Source organism: Procambarus clarkii, chromosome 69 (genome assembly GCF_040958095.1).
Source record: "Procambarus clarkii isolate CNS0578487 chromosome 69, FALCON_Pclarkii_2.0, whole genome shotgun sequence".
In the NCBI taxonomy this organism is placed as follows: Eukaryota; Metazoa; Arthropoda; class Malacostraca; order Decapoda; family Cambaridae; genus Procambarus; species Procambarus clarkii.
In genome coordinates, this window is record NC_091218.1 from 5,765,076 (window position 1) to 5,786,005 (window position 20,930).

The 20,930-nt window shown below is 42.8% G+C and overlaps 1 protein-coding gene across 2 annotated transcripts in view; it reads left to right on the forward strand.

Annotated features, from left to right (window-relative positions):
* Nucleotides 1-20,930, forward strand: part of LOC138355921 (tripartite motif-containing protein 59-like) — a 60,704-nt gene that overhangs the window by 17,884 nt on the left and 21,890 nt on the right. Inside the window, exons 1-2 of one of the 2 annotated variants that reach the window (XM_069311471.1) lie at nucleotides 2,931-3,307; nucleotides 5,145-5,214. In XM_069311471.1, the coding sequence (XP_069167572.1) occupies nucleotides 5,209-5,214 (6 nt within the window). In that variant the 5' untranslated portion in view covers nucleotides 2,931-3,307; nucleotides 5,145-5,208. Of the gene's footprint in view, nucleotides 1-2,930; nucleotides 3,308-5,144; nucleotides 5,215-20,930 lie in introns of those variants that run through there. The other variant, XM_069311470.1, reaches the window with a different exon arrangement.

Consider the following 20,930-nt stretch of genomic DNA (forward strand, 5'->3'; position numbering starts at 1 on the left):
TCTCGTTGGCTCCGATATCTGCTGATTGAGTGAAAATTTGTCACAGAATCTAAGTAGTTCTCTAATCTGTGGTTGGTTAGGTCCTGATAGATATCCTGGTATAATATTATTGTTTGCTATTTTCCACCTGAGACTAGGCAAGTTGAAGTCACCTAGGAAGATAATATCAGGTATCGGGTTCTCCAAATTATCAAGGCTATTCTCTATTTTGCTTATCTGTTCTGTGAATTCCTCAGCCGTTGCATCTGGCGGTTTGTATATTAGTATAATCACTAAATTTATTTTCTCTATTTTTAATCCCAGTACCTCTACCACCTCATTTGTAACGTTTAGGAGCTCCGAGCATACAAGGTCTTCCCTAATATACAAACCCACTCCTCCATGTGACCTAATTTTCCTATCACACCTGTATAGGTTATATCCTGGAATCCAGATCTCACTGTCCAACAATTCCCCTGCATGGGTTTCTGTGAAAGCTCCAAATACTGCATTTGACTCCGTGAGGAGGCCATTTATGAACTGTACTTTGTTGTTTGTTCTTGTTTTCAGTCCTTGTATGTTGGCAAAGATGAATGAGGTTACTCTATTAGTGATAGTTTGAATGGGAGACTTTTTCGGCACGTCCATTAATCGTGGACATAATGAGTTTGTTCTGACCAGTACTGATTGTTGTAGGGCAGTTTTCTGTCGTAGTTGTAGTTCCCTTTCGGTGGGTAATTGTATCTGTAATTCTGGAATGCAAGTGGATCTGGCATCCAGTTCCATACCCTCTCCATGCTGCTCCTTTTGAATTCTCTGCCGGTCTGGTATAAAAAATTTATAGAGTTTCCTCCAAATTCATTATCCTGCTTGCCACTCTTTATGTAGCGTTCCGTGCCTTTCACGTGAAAGTGTGGGCAGCTAAGGTCATAGCATTTTCTGTCCTCCAGTGAGGTTTGGCACATATCAGGATGGAAAAACCTACATATTGATCCAAATCGACACTCACTTTTCCTAAGCATATTTAAACATTTTTTGGGATGTTGGTAACTGCATTCTAATCCTTTCTTATTACCAGCATATCTATGTCTGCATATGCCCTTTGCATAAAATTTGCATAAGTCTGTCCTTCTGTTCTGAATTGCTCTATCGAGAACCGTCGTGGTGTCTGTACCTATCGAGCTGTCAATGCTGTCTGGTACACTTTCTAGTTTACTGTCATCTACATCCTGGCCTACTGAGTCAGAGTTTACAACTTCCTGAGTTTCAGCCTCAGTTTCATCCCTGACTATAGCCTCCGCCCCTTGTATATTAGAATTGTTGTTCCTTTCCCACTCCATCTGGATGGCTGGTAGGCTTCCAATGAATGATGTTTTCCGTTCATGCGTCATGTTATCTAGAAGGTTTTTTAGGATATTCCAAGCTAGTTTAGTTTAGTTCATTTATTATGCACCCCATACCCATTTTGTGGGCGGTAGTGGAAAGGGTTACAGAGGCACATAATGGGCTCAGGGACTGAACCCCACAATTCATTTAGCTAAGCAAGTTACAATCTTGATGAGCTAGTTACAAAATTCAATATAAGTCATCACATCAACAATGGGTTCGAGATCGACCTCAAGTACAGGTTCTAAATTAAGCAACTGACATATGTGGAGAGCTAGTGTCAAAATTTATATGTTTGTCCTGCACACCGCCCCCCATCCAGTGGGCAGCGGTGGATAGGTTACAATCACTTAGTTACTACCTACAGTTAGCAAACTGGGGATATTTGGCTAAAATTTCTGGTAGCAGATCATTTTGAATGAAATATTGACACATCGCTGGAACATTGGTTATAGAATTGTCTCTAAATTCACGTATCTTTTCGCACTCCATCACATAGTGACGGAGGGTGTGCGAATAATTTTGTTGACACAGTTTACATTTGGTCAGGTCTACATCAGCAGATAATGAGAATTCCCAGAGATACTTGTAACCGAGTCTAAGCCGAGCAGTAGTAACATCTAGAAGTCTGCTGATTTTATTGGATGATCCATAGATGTGTGGCTCCTCTTGCATGATAGTATGATGATAGATGGAATTACTGGTGTCAATTTCACTTTGCCTCAGATCTACAAGATCTTGTTGAAGTTCTCGGTGTACAGCTGCTCTCAGATTGCTCATTGACAATCCAAGGTTACACTCAACGGCTCCTTTAAAGGCAGATTCTTTGGCTAACTTATCAGCTCTATCATGCATTCGGAGGCCAACATGTGATGGAGACCACATGAAATGGACTCTGTTACCATCCTTAGTAATTTTGTTGTATTTGTGTCTAGCTTCGGACACGAGCATGTTACAGTTATGTCTTAAAGAGTTGAGAGCATTTAAGGATGATAAGGAGTCACTTACAATTAATGTATCAAGTTTTGAGACTTGTACACATTTCAGTGCAAGGATCAAGGCAAATAGTTCAGTCTGAAGGGTAGAGGCCCAGTTGTTTATACGGACTCCCCACTCAAAGTATAGGCCATCGCCCATTGTCAGGACAACTGCACTTCCAGCTGGCAGGTCATTTTTACACACCCAGAGCAAGTGGCCAGCTCTCAGTGCCGTAGCGTTACTCACTCCTGTACAAGCTGAATGGAATCTAGTCTTACAGATATAACATTCAATTCCCGTTAGCTTTGTCTTTAAGAAGTTGTTACAGTGGCCACAAATTTGTTTATTTACCCCCATATTGCCTTGTTTTGTTGTATATATCTATATATTTATAATATTATATGTATATTGTATATTTGTAACAATATATATGTATATATATTTATATGTTTAATATTATATGTATATCGTATATTTGTAATAGTATGTATATTATTTTGTTCAAACTTTATGGCAGGTACTTAGCGTAGGTAGCGAGGCTGGTCCCCCGGTCAGTACAGGTGACCTCTTGTTGTCCCAGGTTGATGTCACCAGTTTCCAGTTACCCGATTTATAACCACTGATGCCGCCTCTTGCCACTATTCTATATTTCTAGTGTTCTATATTTATAATATTCACTTCCAACTTATATGTTGTTGTGATACCCGTTCCACATCACTGTTCCACGAATCACCGTTCACTATTTTTTTTTTTTTTCCTAATACACGCATGTACACAAAGCCTCGTTCACTGGCTCACACGTGGTCTCCCGTTTATTCTCTATTTAACACAAAGTTCTATTGTTAATGACTATTTTCAATTTTCCAGCGGGTCACTATGCACTTTGTTATGTCTGTAATCAGTAATCCACGGCAGTAGTCCTACAAATCCCTGTTAATGTCACGATTTTAACGGAGAGCGCACGGTACGTCTACCCCCTCCCTCGACCTAGACTCCTGCCCACCCTCTTTACTCCTGCCCATCCTCCTTACTCCTGTCCACCCTCCTTACTCCTGCCCACCCTCTTTACTCCTGCCCACCCTCCTTACTCCTGTCCACCCTCCTTACTCCTGCCCACCCTCCTTACTCCTGCCCACCCTCCTTACTCCTGCCCACCCTCCTTACTCCTGCCCACCCTCTTTACTCCTGCCCACCCTCTTTACTCCTGCCCACCCTCTTTACTCCTGCCCACCCTCCTTACTCCTGTCCACCCTCCTTACTCCTGCCCACCCTCCTTACTCCTGCCCACCCTCCTTACTCCTGCCCACCCTCCTTACTCCTGCCCACCCTCTTTACTCCTGCCCACCCTCCTTACTCCTGCCCACCCTCCTTACTCCTGCCCACCCTCCTTACTCCTGCCCACCCTCCTTACTCCAGCCCACCCTCCTTACTCCAGCCCACCCTCCTTACTCTTGCCCACCCTCCTTACTCCTGCCCACCTTCCTTACTCCTGCCCACCTTCCATACTCCTGCCCACCCTCTTTACTCCTGCTCACCCTCTTTACTCCTGCCCACCCTCCTTACTCCTGCCCACCCTCCTTACTCCTGCCCACCCTCCTTACTCCTGCCCACCCTCTTTACTCCTGCCCACCCTCCTTACTCCTGCCCACCTTCCATACTCCTGTCCACCCTCCTTACTCCTGCCCACCCTCCTTACTCCTGCCTACCCTCCTTATTCCTGCCCACCCTCCTTACTCCTGCCCACCCTCCTTACTCCAGCCCACCCTCCTTACTCCTGCCCACCCACCTTACTCCTGCCCACCTTCCATACTCCTGCCCACCCTCTTTACTCCTGCTCACCCTCTTTACTCCTGCCCACCCTCCTTACTCCTGCCCACCCTCCTTACTCCTGCCCACCCTCCTTACTCCTGCCCACCCTCTTTACTCCTGCCCACCCTCCTTACTCCTGCCCACCCTCCTTACTCCTGCCCACCCTCCTTACTCCTGCCCACCCTCCTATCTCCTGCCCACCCTCCTTACTCCTGCCCACCCTCTTTACTCCTGCCCACCCTCCTTACTCCTGCCCACCCTCCTTACTCCTGCCCACCCTCCTTACTCCTGCCCACCCTCCTTACTCCTGCCCACCCTCCTTACTCCTGTCCACCCTCCTTTCTCCTGCCCACCCTCCTTACTCCTGCCTACCCTCCTTATTCCTGCCCACCCTCCTTACTCCTGCCCACCCTCCTTACTCCTGCCCACCCTCCTTACTCCAGCCCACCCTCCTTACTCCAGCCCACCCTCCTTACTCCTGCCCACCTTCCATACTCCTGCCCACCCTTTTTACTCCAGCTCACCCTCTTTACTCCTGCCCACCCTCCTTACTCCTGCCCACCCTCCTTACTCCTGCCCACCCTCTTTACTCCTGCCCACCCTCCTTACTCCTGCCCACCTTCCATACTCCTGTCCACCCTCCTTACTCCTGCCCACCTTCCATACTCCTGTCCACCCTCCTTACTCCTGCCCACCCTCCTTACTCCTGCCCACCCTCCTTACTCCTGCCCGCCCTCCTTACTCCTGCCCGCCCTCCTTACTCCTGCCCGCCCCCCTTACTCCTGCCCACCCTCCTTACTCCTGCCCACCCTCCTTACTCCTGCCCGCCCTCCTTACTCCTGGCTGCCCTCCTTACTGCTGGATGCCCCCCTTACTTTTGCTCAAAGCACAATACCTAAAAAAAATTATTAAATTTTTCTAAAAATTTACTATGTTTTGATGGGAAAAATTTAGTCATAGAAACCTTAAATTTGTTTTATTTTGCCTAATAGGAAATACTGCTTCCATCTGTGCTCGGCTACCAAGGACGATAGCAAACACAACTTCTGCCCATTAATGATGGTAAGGACAATTTTATTCTTACTGTACTACCAGTGTGTGTGTGTGTGTGTATCATGATATTGTCATTAACTAGTGATGGTAAGTATATTTATTATGTTGTCATTAACTAGTGATGCTTTGTGTATTAACCCTTTAAGTGCACAACACATCATATGATGGGTTGAGGGACTTGCAGTAACTTGCGCTCCAGATCATATGATGCATTGGAGTACCGCGCAAGATTTGAAAGGCCCGCAGGGTAGAGGGGACTCCCATACGCTGCTTAGGGGTTATAGTAAACAGACGCCATTTTGTAAAAAAATCCAGCTCACGCTACCATCGCGTGGGAGGCATCAGTTACCCAGCAGCCACCATGTTGAGCACACGGCCGAATGCTTCTGGGGCGCGCACCACACAATCACTCACCCAAGAGCAAATAACCAGTGAATTATTTTCTGATGGTGAGGAAAGTGATTTTGATGACTCTGACATTGATAAAGACTACACACAATTGACCGATGATAGCACGGACAATGAAAATGAGATACGGCCTCCCATGGCGAGGCCTATACGCTCACCCATACCACCTTGCCCAGTGTCTACTCCAATTCACCCACGACCACACAGTTCATGTGCTTATTTAGAGTCTGAGGATATTCTCGGTGACGAGTCAGAGGAAGGTGACTCTTTTTTTTTGGTTTTAGTGAAGTGGAATCAGAACATAGTGTTACCGAGCCTGGTGCCAGTACTAGTGGTGTTACTGGGCGAGAATTTGTCGCGTCAGCAGCGTCTCACCCAGCCAAGCGCCACCGCATGGAACTACATGAGGCACCAAGAGTAGTGTAGTGATGGTGATGTTCTCGGGTAGTGTGGTGATGTTCACGTGCTTCCACCTTATGTGCATGTAGCGGCCGTACTGTGCATAGACGGGCTTCAGCTCCTGGTCCACGGTGTACATCGCTTCCTCGCCGTCATGCCCCTGTTGCGTCTCGCAGGACACCAGGTGTACTAGTGTGGAGTGATGGTGCTGGTTTTATTCCTCAAATTCCTGCCTTTGACAATAAAGACGGGATTACCGAGCTTTTCCCTGATAATGGAGAGGATATGAGTGAATTAGATTATTTTACAGCATTCTATGATGAGCCGCTCATGGAATATATTGTACACCAAACGAACCTTCATGCGACTCATCTCATTAGAAGAGAGATAACAGAATTTTCACGATTGCAACGTTTGAAAACCACCAATGTAGGTGAAATGTATGCGTTTTTAGCAATATGTATGTTGATGAAGCACTGTGTCAAACACACTATTACAGATTACTGGAGCAAAGATCTGACTATTCCAACACCTTTCTTAGGGAAATATATATCCTGAGATAGGTTTCAGATACTCCTCAGGTGTCTGCATTTTGCAAGTAATGAGGACCGGACAGAGGATGATTTACTTTGGCGAGTGAGGCACTATATGAATGAAGTGATTGATAAGTTCAGAGATTTTTACGTACTAGCACAGAAGCTGGTGATTGACAAATCCCTTGTGCTTTTCAAAGGATATGTTTCATTCAAGCAGTATATTCCCTCCAAACGAAACAGATTTGGATTGAAATTCTTTGTACTGTGTGACTGTGAAACAGGATACGTGTTACACATGATTCTGTATTCAGCTAGCGACGTAGACATTCCCGGTAACGACGAACATGGTTTCTCGGGTAGTGTGGTGAAGTCACTGATGGCACCATGGATGAACAAGGGCCACATCTTATACACAGATAATTACTATACAAGTCCATTGCTAACTAAGTTTTTGGTTGAAAATAGAACTGGATTGGTTGGCACAGTAAAGGCACGAAGGAGGGAAATGCCAGTGTTTGACAGTAGACTTGCAGTTGGTGAGTGCCAGCTACAGAAATGTGATCAAATACCCTCATTTCGGTGGAAAGACAAGAGAGAAGTGAACATGCTGACAACCGTTCATGAGGGTACAATGGTGAACAGTGGCAAGGTGAACTGTGTAACAAAAGAACCAGTATATAAGCCAGATTGTGTTCTTGACTACAATATCAACATGCGTTTGATTGATAAGGCTAACATGATGGTTGGCACTATCGAGTGTGTGCGGAAAACATTGAAATGGACGAAAAAAGTGTTTTTCCATCATGTTGACATGAGCATGTTGAACTGCTATAATATGTATCTGGTGAAAACTGGACGTAAACCTAGTTTCCGTGCGTTTGCTTTTACACTTGCAACACAGTTATTAGCAAAGTTTGGTAAAGATGTCCCTGGCATACAATCTTGAGGTTAACTTGAGATGATTTCAGGGCTTTAGTGTCCCCGTGGCCCGGTCCTCGACCAGGCCTCCACCCCCAGGAAGCAGCCCGTGACAGCTGACTAACACCCAGGTACCTATTTTACTGCTAGGTAACAGGGGCATAGGGTGAAAGAAACTCTGCCCATTGTTTCTCGCCGGCGCCTGGGATCGAACCCAGGACCACAGGATCACAAGTTCAGCGTGCTGTCCGCTCGGCTCCCTCCCTACAAAGACCAATCATGAACCCAGTGTTGCAGCATGCTGCAACACCCAGGCTTGCTCACATGGAAGCCTTTCAGCAATACTGACTAAAACATTTGCCACCAGCTGGAAAGCGTGCAATAGGCCAACGTGAATGCCTAGTATGTAAAACAACAAAAAGGAGAGTACAGAAACGTAAAGTGGGGTAAACATGGTGTGAAGTGTGTGCAGTGCCATTGTGTGCTGTCGACTGCTTCAATGACTACCACTCTCTAAGAATTCTAAATGTGCAATAATAGTGCAAAAACCTGTACATAGTGCGTGCTTGTGTGTACATATAATAATGAACATTGTGATTACATAATATAATGGCGTAATGGAAAACATTTGTGTGCACATGTGTATACTCGATGTATGTAACATTTATTGACAATGACTGTGATGTAACATTATGTGCAACACAATTAGTGACTAATATTACTAATAAAATAGGCCTAGACACTGTAAATAATGCCGCGAAAATAAATTTGTGGCAACTCTGGCTGCTTGAAGACCGCACGCGACGCCTCTGGGACACACCGTGCATGAGCGATCATGCATGGTGTGATGTCATCGCCCATCTTGTCGGCTCAATTACGTCATTGGTAAGTTCAATTGAATTTTTTGTTCTCGTGGTCAGGGAACACGACTTAACAGGTTAGGAAGAAAAACAAATTTTTTTTTTTTTGGTATGCGCCTGTGGGTAACAAATGCTAAATAGCCCGGAGGCACACAAGGGTTAATCTTGGTGTTTTCATTACCCAGTGATGGTGAGTGTATTCATCATATTGGCATTACCCAGTGATGGTGAGTGTATTCATCATATTGGCATTACCCAGTGATGGTGAGTGTATTCATCATATTGGCATTACCCAGTGATGTTGATTGTATTAGTCATGGTATTATTAACCAGTTTTGTTGAGTGTATTAACCCTCTGAAATGCATTAGCGCCTAATTTCGCTCGATCAAGGGGTGCGCATAACACCTTAACCACTGCACTGTGCCAAACGACAAATGCTTTTCGCCAATAACTGTCCCCACCGACAAAAGTTTTTTTTTTGTACACGGTCAAAACACGCTCGCGGTAGGTTGCATACAAAATGAACTCTTGGGACCCTCCAGTGAGAGGCAGCTTTCTTTGAAAAAAATTCCCAGAATGTCCTACGGCTGCTGGCTGGGTTAGTATTGAGTGAGTAACCATGGGGTGGTGCACGCACCTCTGGCTCCCAAACACCTGTCTGACGCAGTATTGAAAGATCGCTCTCTGTCGGGGAAATTCAGACCTTATAGCTTGAAGAACATAAGGGTCATGATATTGATGAAGCTAGGCGCAATAAGGACCTAACACAAAGGTCGGATGCAAGTGATACCGCACCTATTAGGGTGATACAGCGAGCGTATCCAGTTGTAGCTGTGAACGCCACCCATGCCCACCTATGCCATCTCCAATTTATATAGGTGATACATAGATGAATCATTTTCTGGGTTCAGTGATGATGCATCTGATACAAGTAGCATAGATGAACAGTGTTAGCGGTTTCCATGGTGGTGTTTTCCATAGATATTTTCAAGATTAGCTGAATCTCTTCCAGAATGGCTGAATCTCTTCTAGATTGACTGACACTTGCTATAAATGACTGAATCTTCCAGTCAGGGACCTTACAAAGCGATATTTTCAAGACTACCTTACGCATTACGAGCTTGGCTACATACCACTTACAAGTCCTAAAGCCAAGGGTGTACATGAGTGCGTTATTTGCAAGCACATAGAACAAAGAAACAGCGAAAATCTATCTGTACCTGGTGCAACGAGAGCGAAGTCGCGCTTTGTACCCTGGACTACTTCATTGATTATTACTCTCTTCCGAAGTACTGATTGTGTAATACAGTGTGTTAGTGTGTAAATAGTGTGTGAAACTATACATAGTGTAATCTTAGTAAATTTTTAGCAAGTAATATTGCAACAATAAACATTGTGGATACATTACTGACTCACAGTATCACAGTTCCATGGAACATTATGAACGTTCTGTTGTATACATATTGTAAATAACAAAAATATGCGTCATATACAATAAAAAAAACTAATAAAACCGCATTGGAAATACATAGAACAAATAATTGAAAATATATTTGTGGCAACTCACAATGCTTGAATGGCCTGCACGCTTGTTTCTGGAACGGGCGACCAGCCATGATGACGTCACAGCGCACCTTGTCCACGTCCCCACAGCCAAAGTAAGTGGAATTTTGTATTTATTTTTACATAGACATGTTCAGGGTTAAAAAAACATTTTTTGGGGAATACTTAATTTCATGTGCACGGGGAATGTCACAATAAACTCGGCGCATCACAGTGGTTAAGGCACTCGTAGATATATTGTAGGGTTCAAAACTTGGGTACAAGATGGATTCCTGAGGTGTTTGCCAGCTTGAAAAAAATTCCCAGCATTCCCCACGGTTGTGGGCAGGCTCATATTCAAGGTAGCAACCATTTTGTATGTATCCATTTTGAGCTCCCAGTCTCTAGTTGGCCATGTTTTTGAGAAAACACTCTCTGATGTTGAAATACAGGGCATATTCCTTGAAGATGAGCATGCCAGTGATTTTGATAACTCAAATTTGGAAAAAGACCTAAGACAGGTGTCTGATACTAGTGATACAGATATTGAAGTGAACGATGTGGAGAGTATGTACAGTACACAGCTCTCACAGCCCTGCCATACCGGCCTAGGTCATCATCATCAGTGGAACAACACAAATGAATTTTTGTATGTTCTACTGAACATTTAGTGCCAAATGCAATTTGTTCGGATTATCCGGGAATGCTTTAGAGTAGGGTTCGTTAGAGTGAGGATGCACTGTAATTGAATCACTAATATGCTCACAATACTTTTTGAGTATAGCGATGGATCACATTTTATTATATAAATATATCACACTATTGAATAATATTACTCGAAAAAAAACAGAAAAAAAATCAAAAACATTGAAATAATTAAGTAATAATATTTTTGTGGCAACTCCCGCCTGACAGCTCGGGTGGAGCTGACTGCCTCCGACGATTACTCTGTCAACGCCTCACGTTTGCCAGACTTCCTCGCCCTATTGTGGTCAAAATATGTCACAAATTATTTTCTATTTTTCTGTGATCAGGAAACACACATAAACACTTTTATATAACATGTTGCAGGCTAATATCGCAAGAGAGCAGCCCAAGGGTTAACAAAAACCAACTAATAATATCAGGGGTTTCGCTGCCTGATGAGGGTATCGACATCATAAAACCAAAACACGCTGAGTCCCTGATGAAGGTAATGCCATCATCAATTAATGCATTTTTAAAAATCCCATTTATTGTCCGAATATTATGGGACTGGTTTTAAATGTGCCCCTTTATATTGTGAACAGTTTGATAGCAAAATGAATGACGTAGCATGAAAATTGAGGTTAGAAAGCTGAAAAGAGTACAGTTCATCCTCACTAACGAACCCCGTTCTAGCGAATTCCCAGAAGATCCGAACAAATTGAATTAGGTACTAAATGTTCAGTGGAACATACAAATGTTTGATTAAGCGAGGATTGTTCATCCAAGCAGTCACCGAGACCGAGCGTCGGAGGTGGCTGTCATCATCTATGATTAGCCAAAGTGTAAACAGTTATACAGTGTTTTATTATGCTTACCCATTGTTTCTAGGGATAAATGGTTGAAGGATGATAAAATGGTATCAAGGGTCATTGGTGAGAGTTATTGTCAGGGGGGCAAGTGGTGTCAGTAGTTAGGGTTTATTGTTAGGGGGGGCAGGTGGTGTAAGTTATTCTCATGGAAGGCAGGTTGTCAGTGGTGTAAGTTGTCAGGGAAGCTGGAGTAATAGTGGTGTCAGGGGAGGCAGGTTGTGTCAGTGGAGAGCTCTGGCTCGAGTTATCATGTAAATGGCAACACGTGGCTGGCGCCTCCATGCTCCACCTCGATAGTTCACTCACTGTCTACTTTTCACCAAATTAGCTGAGAAAATGTTACCATTTCAGTTGTTTGCATCACAAAGCTCTATCATATTCCATAGTCAAATTGAACAATTTATAATAAATTGTGGTGTCAGTGGTGAGAGGATGTATTAGGGGGTGGAAAGGCGTCAGAGAAGGAGGGTGAGTAGAGACGCCAGCTGACTGCTGCAGCACTTGCCTGCCTCGATACTAAGCTCACTTGCTGCTTTTGACAAAATTAGGAGAGAAAATTTTACCATTTCAGTGGCTTGTAATGCATCGCTCTACCATATTCCGTAGTCAAAATGCAGAATTCATAATAAAGTGTGGGGTCAGTGGTGAGGGGATGTATTGGGGTGGGAGGGAGGGGTAAGGAGGCAGCTAGCCTCTATACAGTCAACATTGGGTCGAGTTTCGTCGAGGTCTGGGTTCAAGGCCTGGTCTGAGGTCTGGCCTGAGGCCTGGCCTGAGGCCTGGCCTGAGGCCTGGCCTGAGGCCTGGTCTGGCCCAAGGCCTGTCAGTCTGGCTGCCACCCTCCCCCCCCTCACTCCTATACCACCAACATGCTACAACCCCCCCCCCTCCCCTCCCCTCCCGCACCTGACTACCAGCGGCCAGCCCTGACCCTCCTTCCCCTACCACCGGCGGCCCACCAACCACCCCTTTTCTTCAGTTTGTTGAGAAAATTATGTGATTTTGCTTTTTTGGATTCAATAATGCTCATATATGTAGAATTTTTAATCCAAATTGTTTGTAAATGATTGTTCTATCAAATGCCATTGTGAAAATGAAGACTTCAAAATAAATGAATTGTTTATGAATATTTATGTAGACTGATACAGTTGGCTTATGGAAATCCTGGCCATTACATCATATTTGCGGCCACCAATAACAGTCACATAGTTTTGATTTTAATATGGAATTGTTTACAATTGATTGTTCTATCATGTGCCATGTTCAAAATGATAAATACATAATAAATAGATTTTCTGTAATTTTTTGTTTTGTTGATAGTGGATGTAGGACCTTTGTTATTTTCACATGAAGGGGAGGGACAGCCTGGGGCTGACGGGTAGAATGAATTCCGCAGTGAAACGAATCGGCCTCACCTCATATAACGCCTACGCCTCGTTCGAGTGAGGTCACACTGTATAAACATTTGAGTGTGGTTTGTGCGCTCACGGCCAATGCTCAGCCTTCGTTGCAGTGTGTGCCAGGCCAGCAAAAGAGTTAATCTTCCTTGGAGATTTCAATTTACCGAGTCTAAGATGGAGAATGGCAAACACAAATATCATAGCAGGGAATTTAAGATGGAGAATGGCAAACACAAATATCATAGCAGGGAATGACCCGGAAATAACCAACCACAGGTCAGAGAACTTTTGAGATTCTGTGACAAATTCTCGCTCAATAAACAGATTACAGAACCAACTAGGAACGAAAACACATTAGACTTGTTTTCTAGTCTGTTTTTGTTGTTTTCTAGTTTTCTAGACTTGTTTTCTAGTTCATCATTAGTTCACAAACAATGATGAACTAATCAGAGACATCACAATCTCAGATACTTCATACTCAGACTATAAGCTCATTGAAGTGCGAACTAGCATAAATAACGGTAGTAGGTCTAAGAGACCCAATAAGCGAGAAGAAATATTCAATCAATTCAATTTTAACAATAAGAGGATCGACTGGGAAAAAATAAATGTAGACCTTGCAACCATTCAATGGGAGACAGTCATAAACGACAAAACTCCCACACAGGGAATAGCTCAACTGACAGCGGAAGCTTACAAGGTCTGCTTGAAGCACGTGCCTGTGAGGAGGGGCAGAAAGAGGACCACTCTAGAAAGAGAACGCAGACAACTGTACAGGAGAAGGAAAAAAATAACGGAAATGCTTCGGCAGACACAACTATCACAAGCAAGGAAAATAAGCCTAAGCAGGGAGATCGAAGAAATAGAACAAACGTTGAAGCGATCATATGAGTCTTAGGAAATGGAATTGGAACAGAAAGTTATACAAGAGATAAGGAAAAATCCTAAATATTTTTTCACATACGCAAAATCAAAATCAAAAACCTCTACCAGTATTGGACCATTAATTACAAATGAAGGTACGTACACAGAGGACAACAAAGAGATTAGTGAAATTCTAAGAAGCCAGTATGAGGCTATGTTTAGCACACCAATAAACAACATGAAAGTTGATGACCCAGACAGCTTCTTTATGAATGACATTCATGCTGCAGATAATATAACGGATATTACCACAAACTCGGAAAACTTTGAAAGAGAAATTGACAATATGCCTATGCACTCAGCTCCTGGGCCTGACTCATGGAATTCAATATTCATAAAGAAATGTAAAGTACCAGTAGCGAGAGCACTCAGCGTAATTTGGAGAAAGAGACTGGATACAGGGGAGATACCAGCAGCACTTAAATCTGCAGATATAGCTCCGTTGCACAAGGGGGGGAGTAAAGCCTTGGCAAAAAATTATAGGCCAGTTGCACTAACATCACACATAATAAAAGTGGTGTTATTTCCCTATATACGTCTGTATATAGGGTAATAACACCACAAACAGTATTGTTGGGGGTGAAACTTTAGTGCGTCTGACCTTGAATGTGTGAAGGAAGCAGCCGCCATCTGACTGTGTGTAGCGACGTCTCTTAGTGCCTGAACTAACTATATCAACTTAGTTGTACAGTTGTGGTGAACAAAACATGTAGATACTTACATATAACATCTGTATATAGTGAATAAAAGCAAAAACAGTATTGTGGGAGGAGAATGTGGGTGAGGGAGGGAGGAAGTAGCAGCCAGAGGCGGGCTGCCACTGGTTGCCACTGCCACTCAGCATGCCAACTTAGTGGTTCGTTATGGTGAACACGAATGTAGATACTTATATGTAACGTCTGTATATGGTGAATAAAATCAAAAACAGTATGGTGGGAGGAGAATGTGGGCGAGTGAGGTGTTGAGGGAGTGAGTGGCAGCCAGTGGCTGGCTGGTGTGTGGTGGTCACTCCTCGTTGCTTTTTGACTCATATTAGTGACTTAATGGTACGTTATGGTGAACAAAACATGCAGATACTTATATATAACCTGTGTATATAGTGTAATAATCGACAAAGTATTTGTTCACTGTTTGATGAACATAATAATTGAATCAACAATATGCACACCATATTTTTGAGTACAGCGATGATTCACTCATTTTATTATATAAATATATCACACTACACACTATTGAATAATATTACAGCAAAAATACTATGAAAAATCAATCAGAGACATTGAAATAATTAGGTAATTATCTCTTTGTGGCCACTCCTGCCTGACAGCTGGCGAGCAACAGACCGCTTGGGACGCACGCTGAGTCAGCGCCTGTTTTTTGCCAGACTTCCCCGCCCTATAGCGGGCAATATATGCCACTTACGATTTTTTTTATTATTTTTCCCATGATCAGAGAACACAAATTAACAGGTTTAAAAGAAAAAATAATTTATTTTTGTATGCGCCTGTGGGTGACAAATGCTAAATAGCCTGGAGCCATACAAGGGGTTAAACATAATACAGGGTACATAACACAATCAAATTTGCCCATAGTAGGTAAGCACCATGTAAAGAATTTGGGAATAATGATGTCTAACGACCTAATGTTTAGGGAGCATAACCAAGCAAATATTGCGTCAGCCAGAAAAATGATGGATTACGAGAACTTTCAAATCCAGGGATCCCATCACAATGGTTGTGCTCTTCAAATCACTTGTGTTGTCGCATCATGAGTACTGCTCAGTACTCACTTTACCCTTCAGAGCAGGAGAGATTGCAGAAATAGAGGGAGTACAGAGAACATATACGGCATACATAGACCCGATAAAGCACCTAAATTATTGGGATCGTCTCAAAGCCCTCCAAATGTACTCACTAGAAAGACGACGAGAGAGATATCAAATAATATACATATGGAAAATACTAGAGGGCCAGGTTCCAAATCTACACTGTAAAATAACAACATACTGGAGTGAATGATATGAAAGAAAATGCACAATAAAACCAGTGAAGAGCAGGGGTGCCGTAGGCACAGAGAACACTGTATAAACATCAGTGGTCCGCGGTTGTTCAACATTCTCCCGGCAAGCATAAGAAATATTGCTGGGACAACTGTGGACATCTTCAAGAAAAAACTAGATAGGTTTCTCCAAGGAGTGCTGGACCAACCTGGCTGTGGTGGGTATGTGGGCCGCTCCAAGCAACAGCCTGGTGGACCAAACTCTCACAAGTCAGAGTTTGAGGAGTAGAGAGTACTCCTCAAGTACTTCCAGTAGAGTAGAAGTAGGAGTAGAACAACTCCCAGAACCCCATCAAGCAGGTAAACCGCCTCTAGATACAATGAAGATAAGCCTTAGGCTACACAATGAAACTTGTAAAAGCAACTGTATTGCTGCTGCCTCTAATATCAACTGGGAGTTTGAAATAGGTGACATAGTGAATATCAACCTTGCAGTGCAAACATTTCTTCACAAAACTTTTAGCCTTGCCTTAAGGCTACCTTGAGGTGTTTTCTGGGCTTAGCGTCCCCGCTGCCCGGTCGTCGACCAGTCCTCCTCGTTGCTGGATTGGTCAACCAGGCTGTTGAATGCGGCTACTCGCAGCCTGACGTATGAATCACAGCCTGGTTAATCAGGTATCATTTGGAGGTGCTTATTGAGTTCTCTCTTGAACATTGTGAGGGGTCGGCCAGTTATGCCTCTTATATTTAGTGGAAGAGTGTTGGACAGTATCAGGCCTCTGATGTTGACAGAGTTCTCTCAGAGTACCTATTGCATCTCTTCTCTTCAACGGGCGTATTCTGCACATGCTGCCATACCTTCTGGTCTCAAATTATATTATTTCTGTGTGCAGATTTGGGACCAGCCCCTCTACTATTTTCCATGAGTAAATTACAGTAGTTGCATGTCTCTGCACCTTTTCCAGTTTGTTGATGTGCTGCTTAAGATATGGGCACCATACAACCACTGCATATTCCAGTTTTGGTCTGACAATAGTTGTGAATAATTTCTTTAGTATTTTGCCATCCATGTATTTAAAAGCAATTCTGAAGTTAGAAAGTGTAGCATTGGCTCTTCACACAATGTTCTTTATGTGGTCCTCAGGTGATAGCTTTTTATCTAGAACCACTTCTAGATCTCTTTCTTTATCCGAATTCTTTAAAGATTTCTCACATTTCATAGAGGTGTCTGAATATAAAGTGAAAAAAATGCCAAAGGAGCTAAGTAAGAACAAAGCATTTGGTCCAGATGGAGTTTCACCATGGGTTGTGAGAGAATGTGCACTTGAGCTCAGCATTCCACTTAACAGATTTTTTCAGGCATCCCCGTGAACAGGAATCCTAGCAGATGTGTGGAAAAAGGCTAACACAGAACAAATGTTTGCACTACAAGGTTGATATTCACTGTACTACCTATTTCAGATTCCCTGTTGATATTAGAGGCAGCAGCAATCTACAACAGTGGCAGCAGGGAAGATCCCATCAAATATAGACCTGTATCATTGACAAGTGTTATAGTCAAAATATTGGAAAAAAACAGCGTTGAATGTAATGAAACGCCATTTTCTGGGTGAGACCCGGAGGCTCCCCGGAGCTTTACCAGGCTGATATGCTAATGTCAGACTTTGGTATCAGTCATGTGTATGGAGTTCTAGGGCCTACCGGGGACCACGGCCAGAACCTGGCCCCCTCAGAGAGGCAAGGGGAGCAATGGCCTATAGAATGGCTTATGCATCGTTAACAATGCATAAGCAACAGGGCTCCATTAAGGAACATATAATCTCTTCCCACAACTAGACCATCACCAGAGAAGTCTTATCAAAAAACACGGAAATCATCGATAGATGCAGTGATAGCAGGCGGCTTGATATCTGCGAGGCACTACACATTAAGAAGTCGATACCAGCAATCAACAGCCAATTAATGCACAACTATATTCTACCCACTTCAAGACTCCGCACCAATATAGAAGCATCAAGAAATATGGGCCAATAGGCCCATTGCAGTTACTTACATTCTTCCTTTTAACTTACAAAATATTATACCCATTGTTTCGTGTTCTGTCTTGTGTTGAAAATTTGTTTTCACCTCATCCAAAACTGTTGTAACATATCACCTCACCCAAATGCAGGTATAAAATCAAAGCTGTTTAACCCTTACACTGCTCAGGGGTCCTGGGGACATTTACACCCCTGTGCGCAAGAAAAAAAAAATTCTAAATTTTTTTTTCGTCTTCTAGACATGTTAATTTGTGTCCCCTGAGCACGGGAAAAATAAAAAAAAATCGTAGGTGACATATTTTGGGCGCAATTGACCGAGGAAGTCTGGCAAAAAGTGGGCGTTGACAGAGTGGTCAGACCCGGTCAGCGTCACCCGCGCTGACAGGTGGCAGTTGCCACAAAGATATTATTACCTAATTGTTTCAATGTCTTCGATTGATTTTTTCTTAGTTTTTTTGCAGTAATATTATTCAATAGTGTGTATTGTAATATATTTATATAATAAAAGTGGTGAATAATCGCTATACAGTACTCAAAAGTATGATGTGCATATTAGTGATTCAATTATTATGTTTATAAAACAATAAACAAATAGTTTTGCTGCTGTTGGATATTTCCAACACCGAATACAACACTGTTGAATTCTCATTACTTATTACTAACTATACTAATTAGTGTAGTAAGTAAAATTAACAACGCGTAGAATTCTCATGTACTAATAATTCCATCTGTACAGTAGGCTAGAATTCTCACGCCACCTGACGCCAGTATTGCGTCAGATTTCCTTACAGTAAACACATTATATCCAATGTATGTGAGAATTAAATTCGATTCTCTATAAGGCATTCTGTATGATAACTAATTGCAGATGAATTGACCTCCAACTAAAAGCCGAATAGAGCGTTGGAGCCATAGCGTTTATCTCGTAATAAAGCTAACGTCACCAGTGAATGCCATGGGGAGACATTAATTCCTCTCCCTTATATATTTACTATTCTTAAATTGGTAAATAATAATAATTTCCTCCTCTAAATAATAAACCCGTCCAGTCTTCAACGTTTCAAGCATAAATGCGAGAAATATTAATGTTCGTGACATAATTTGTTTTATGAACGCGCGACGCGGCGTGGGCGGAGGAGGACCAACTCAGTACACGTGGAGAGCCGCTCAGAGGCAGACCTGCGCATACCGTACTCACAAGGAGACGCCATTGCCCAGCCACTAGGGCAGACGTTATCCATCCTCAGATGAAAGTCGCCACTGTGAGGCGTGAATAACCTTGCAGATAATATCTTCAGCTAGTGCTGGTGTCAAATAAGGAACCTTTTAACCTGGTTCTTGACGACACGTGACCAGCCAGCGAAGCGCGCCACTATCCAGGATAGGCTTAGCCGGAGCCTGGGGACGCGAAGCATGGCAATCTTAAAACTTATACAGTGCCCTACAGCTAAGTATATTCCCTTTATTTTGATGCATCTGGTAAAGAGTTTTTGTAGTAGCTGGGTGATTGACCGTTATGACGCACGATAACATCTAATAACAGGTGATTAAATTTTGTCACCTGTAACTCTCAATTTCTTGAATATATAGATTCAGTAGTTAAATTAGTTGCTACTGTAAATATTTGTCTTGCAGCACGAGAGAAGAATTCTCCATGCCGCCTTCTCCCATGTTAATCCATCTCATTCGTCAGCCGACCGAGTCCAGAGAATAAGAGGAACTTCTATGGCTTGTCTAAAGGAATCGTCATTAAGCTAAGACTTTATTTTCTTTCATGATTCTATTGCAATTTCTTATGTGCAGAATTCCTCAGGATTAATATGTGGTTTACTGTAATTCTCATTACTATACTCATAATCTATGTTCCCATTTATGGTAATGATATCAGTTTCAATATAATTTTATAGGATTAGATTATTATTAATTGAATTAGTGAACGAACCACACTAATTCCTGGACGTACTTACCTCCAGTAATAACCCCCCAATGTAGGTGCTTGAGGGTTTGATTCATTTAATAATACAGCCCATTAATTATTTCTATGATCATATTTTCTAGTATTTTATCCATAGTTACTGGTTTCATCTAGGAATTATCTAATGATCAGAAATTCTCAGTTTCCCTCTTTACTATAAAAGCGGGTGGTCCTTCGTAATTTAATTTACTACATTAATATTTAAATAATCGGATTCAAGCCCCAAATATCCCACAGCTGCTATTACACTCTATACACAGGTTATATATAAGTATCTGCATGTTTTGGTCACCATAACGAACCACTAAGTTGGTATTGAGAGTCGAAAAGCAACGAAGAGTTACCACCACACACCAGCCAGCCACTCGCTGCCACTCCCTCAACACACGCACTAAACTTTCTTCCCCCAACAATACCATTTGTGGTGTTATTACACTATATACAGACGTTATATATAAGTATGTATATATTTTGTTCACCACAACTGTACAGCTAAGCTGATATAGTTAGTTCAGGCACTAAGAGTCGTCGCTATACACAGATGGCGGCTCCCTCACTCATTCAAGGTCACACGTACTAAACTTTCTCCCCCAACAATACTGTTTGCAGTGTTATTACCCTATATACACATATTATATATAAGTATCTACATGTTTTATGCACCGTAACTGTACACCTAAGCTTGTAGTGCGCCCAAAGAGCATAGTGGCCACCCTCTAAACAGCTAGACAAATCGTGCAGACGACGTCACCTCCGTCACCCAAATGGCTCCTCCCAGCATAATCCTTTTGCTGTTATTACACTAATACACACATTATATATAAGTATCTACATTTGTGTTCACCATAGAGAACCACTGACCTGGTATGGTGAATGCAAACAATAACAGGTGGCCACACAGTCAGTAAACGATGCTCTCTCCCTCCGTCTTTCAGCATCACTCCTCCCACAGCGCTAATTATTACAACAATCCTGCTATTATCACAACCCTGGTTATTTATATCACAGTCATGGGTCATCTGTAATATTGTCATCGCTAAATAATAACAATTATATATTTATTTTGACATTTTTCGGCGATGCTGTGGTCACAAGCTGAACAGCAAAGCTGTTCGCTCATGCTGCGTGCGCCAGCCTTGGTTGCTCCAACAGTACTATGCCTCTTACAC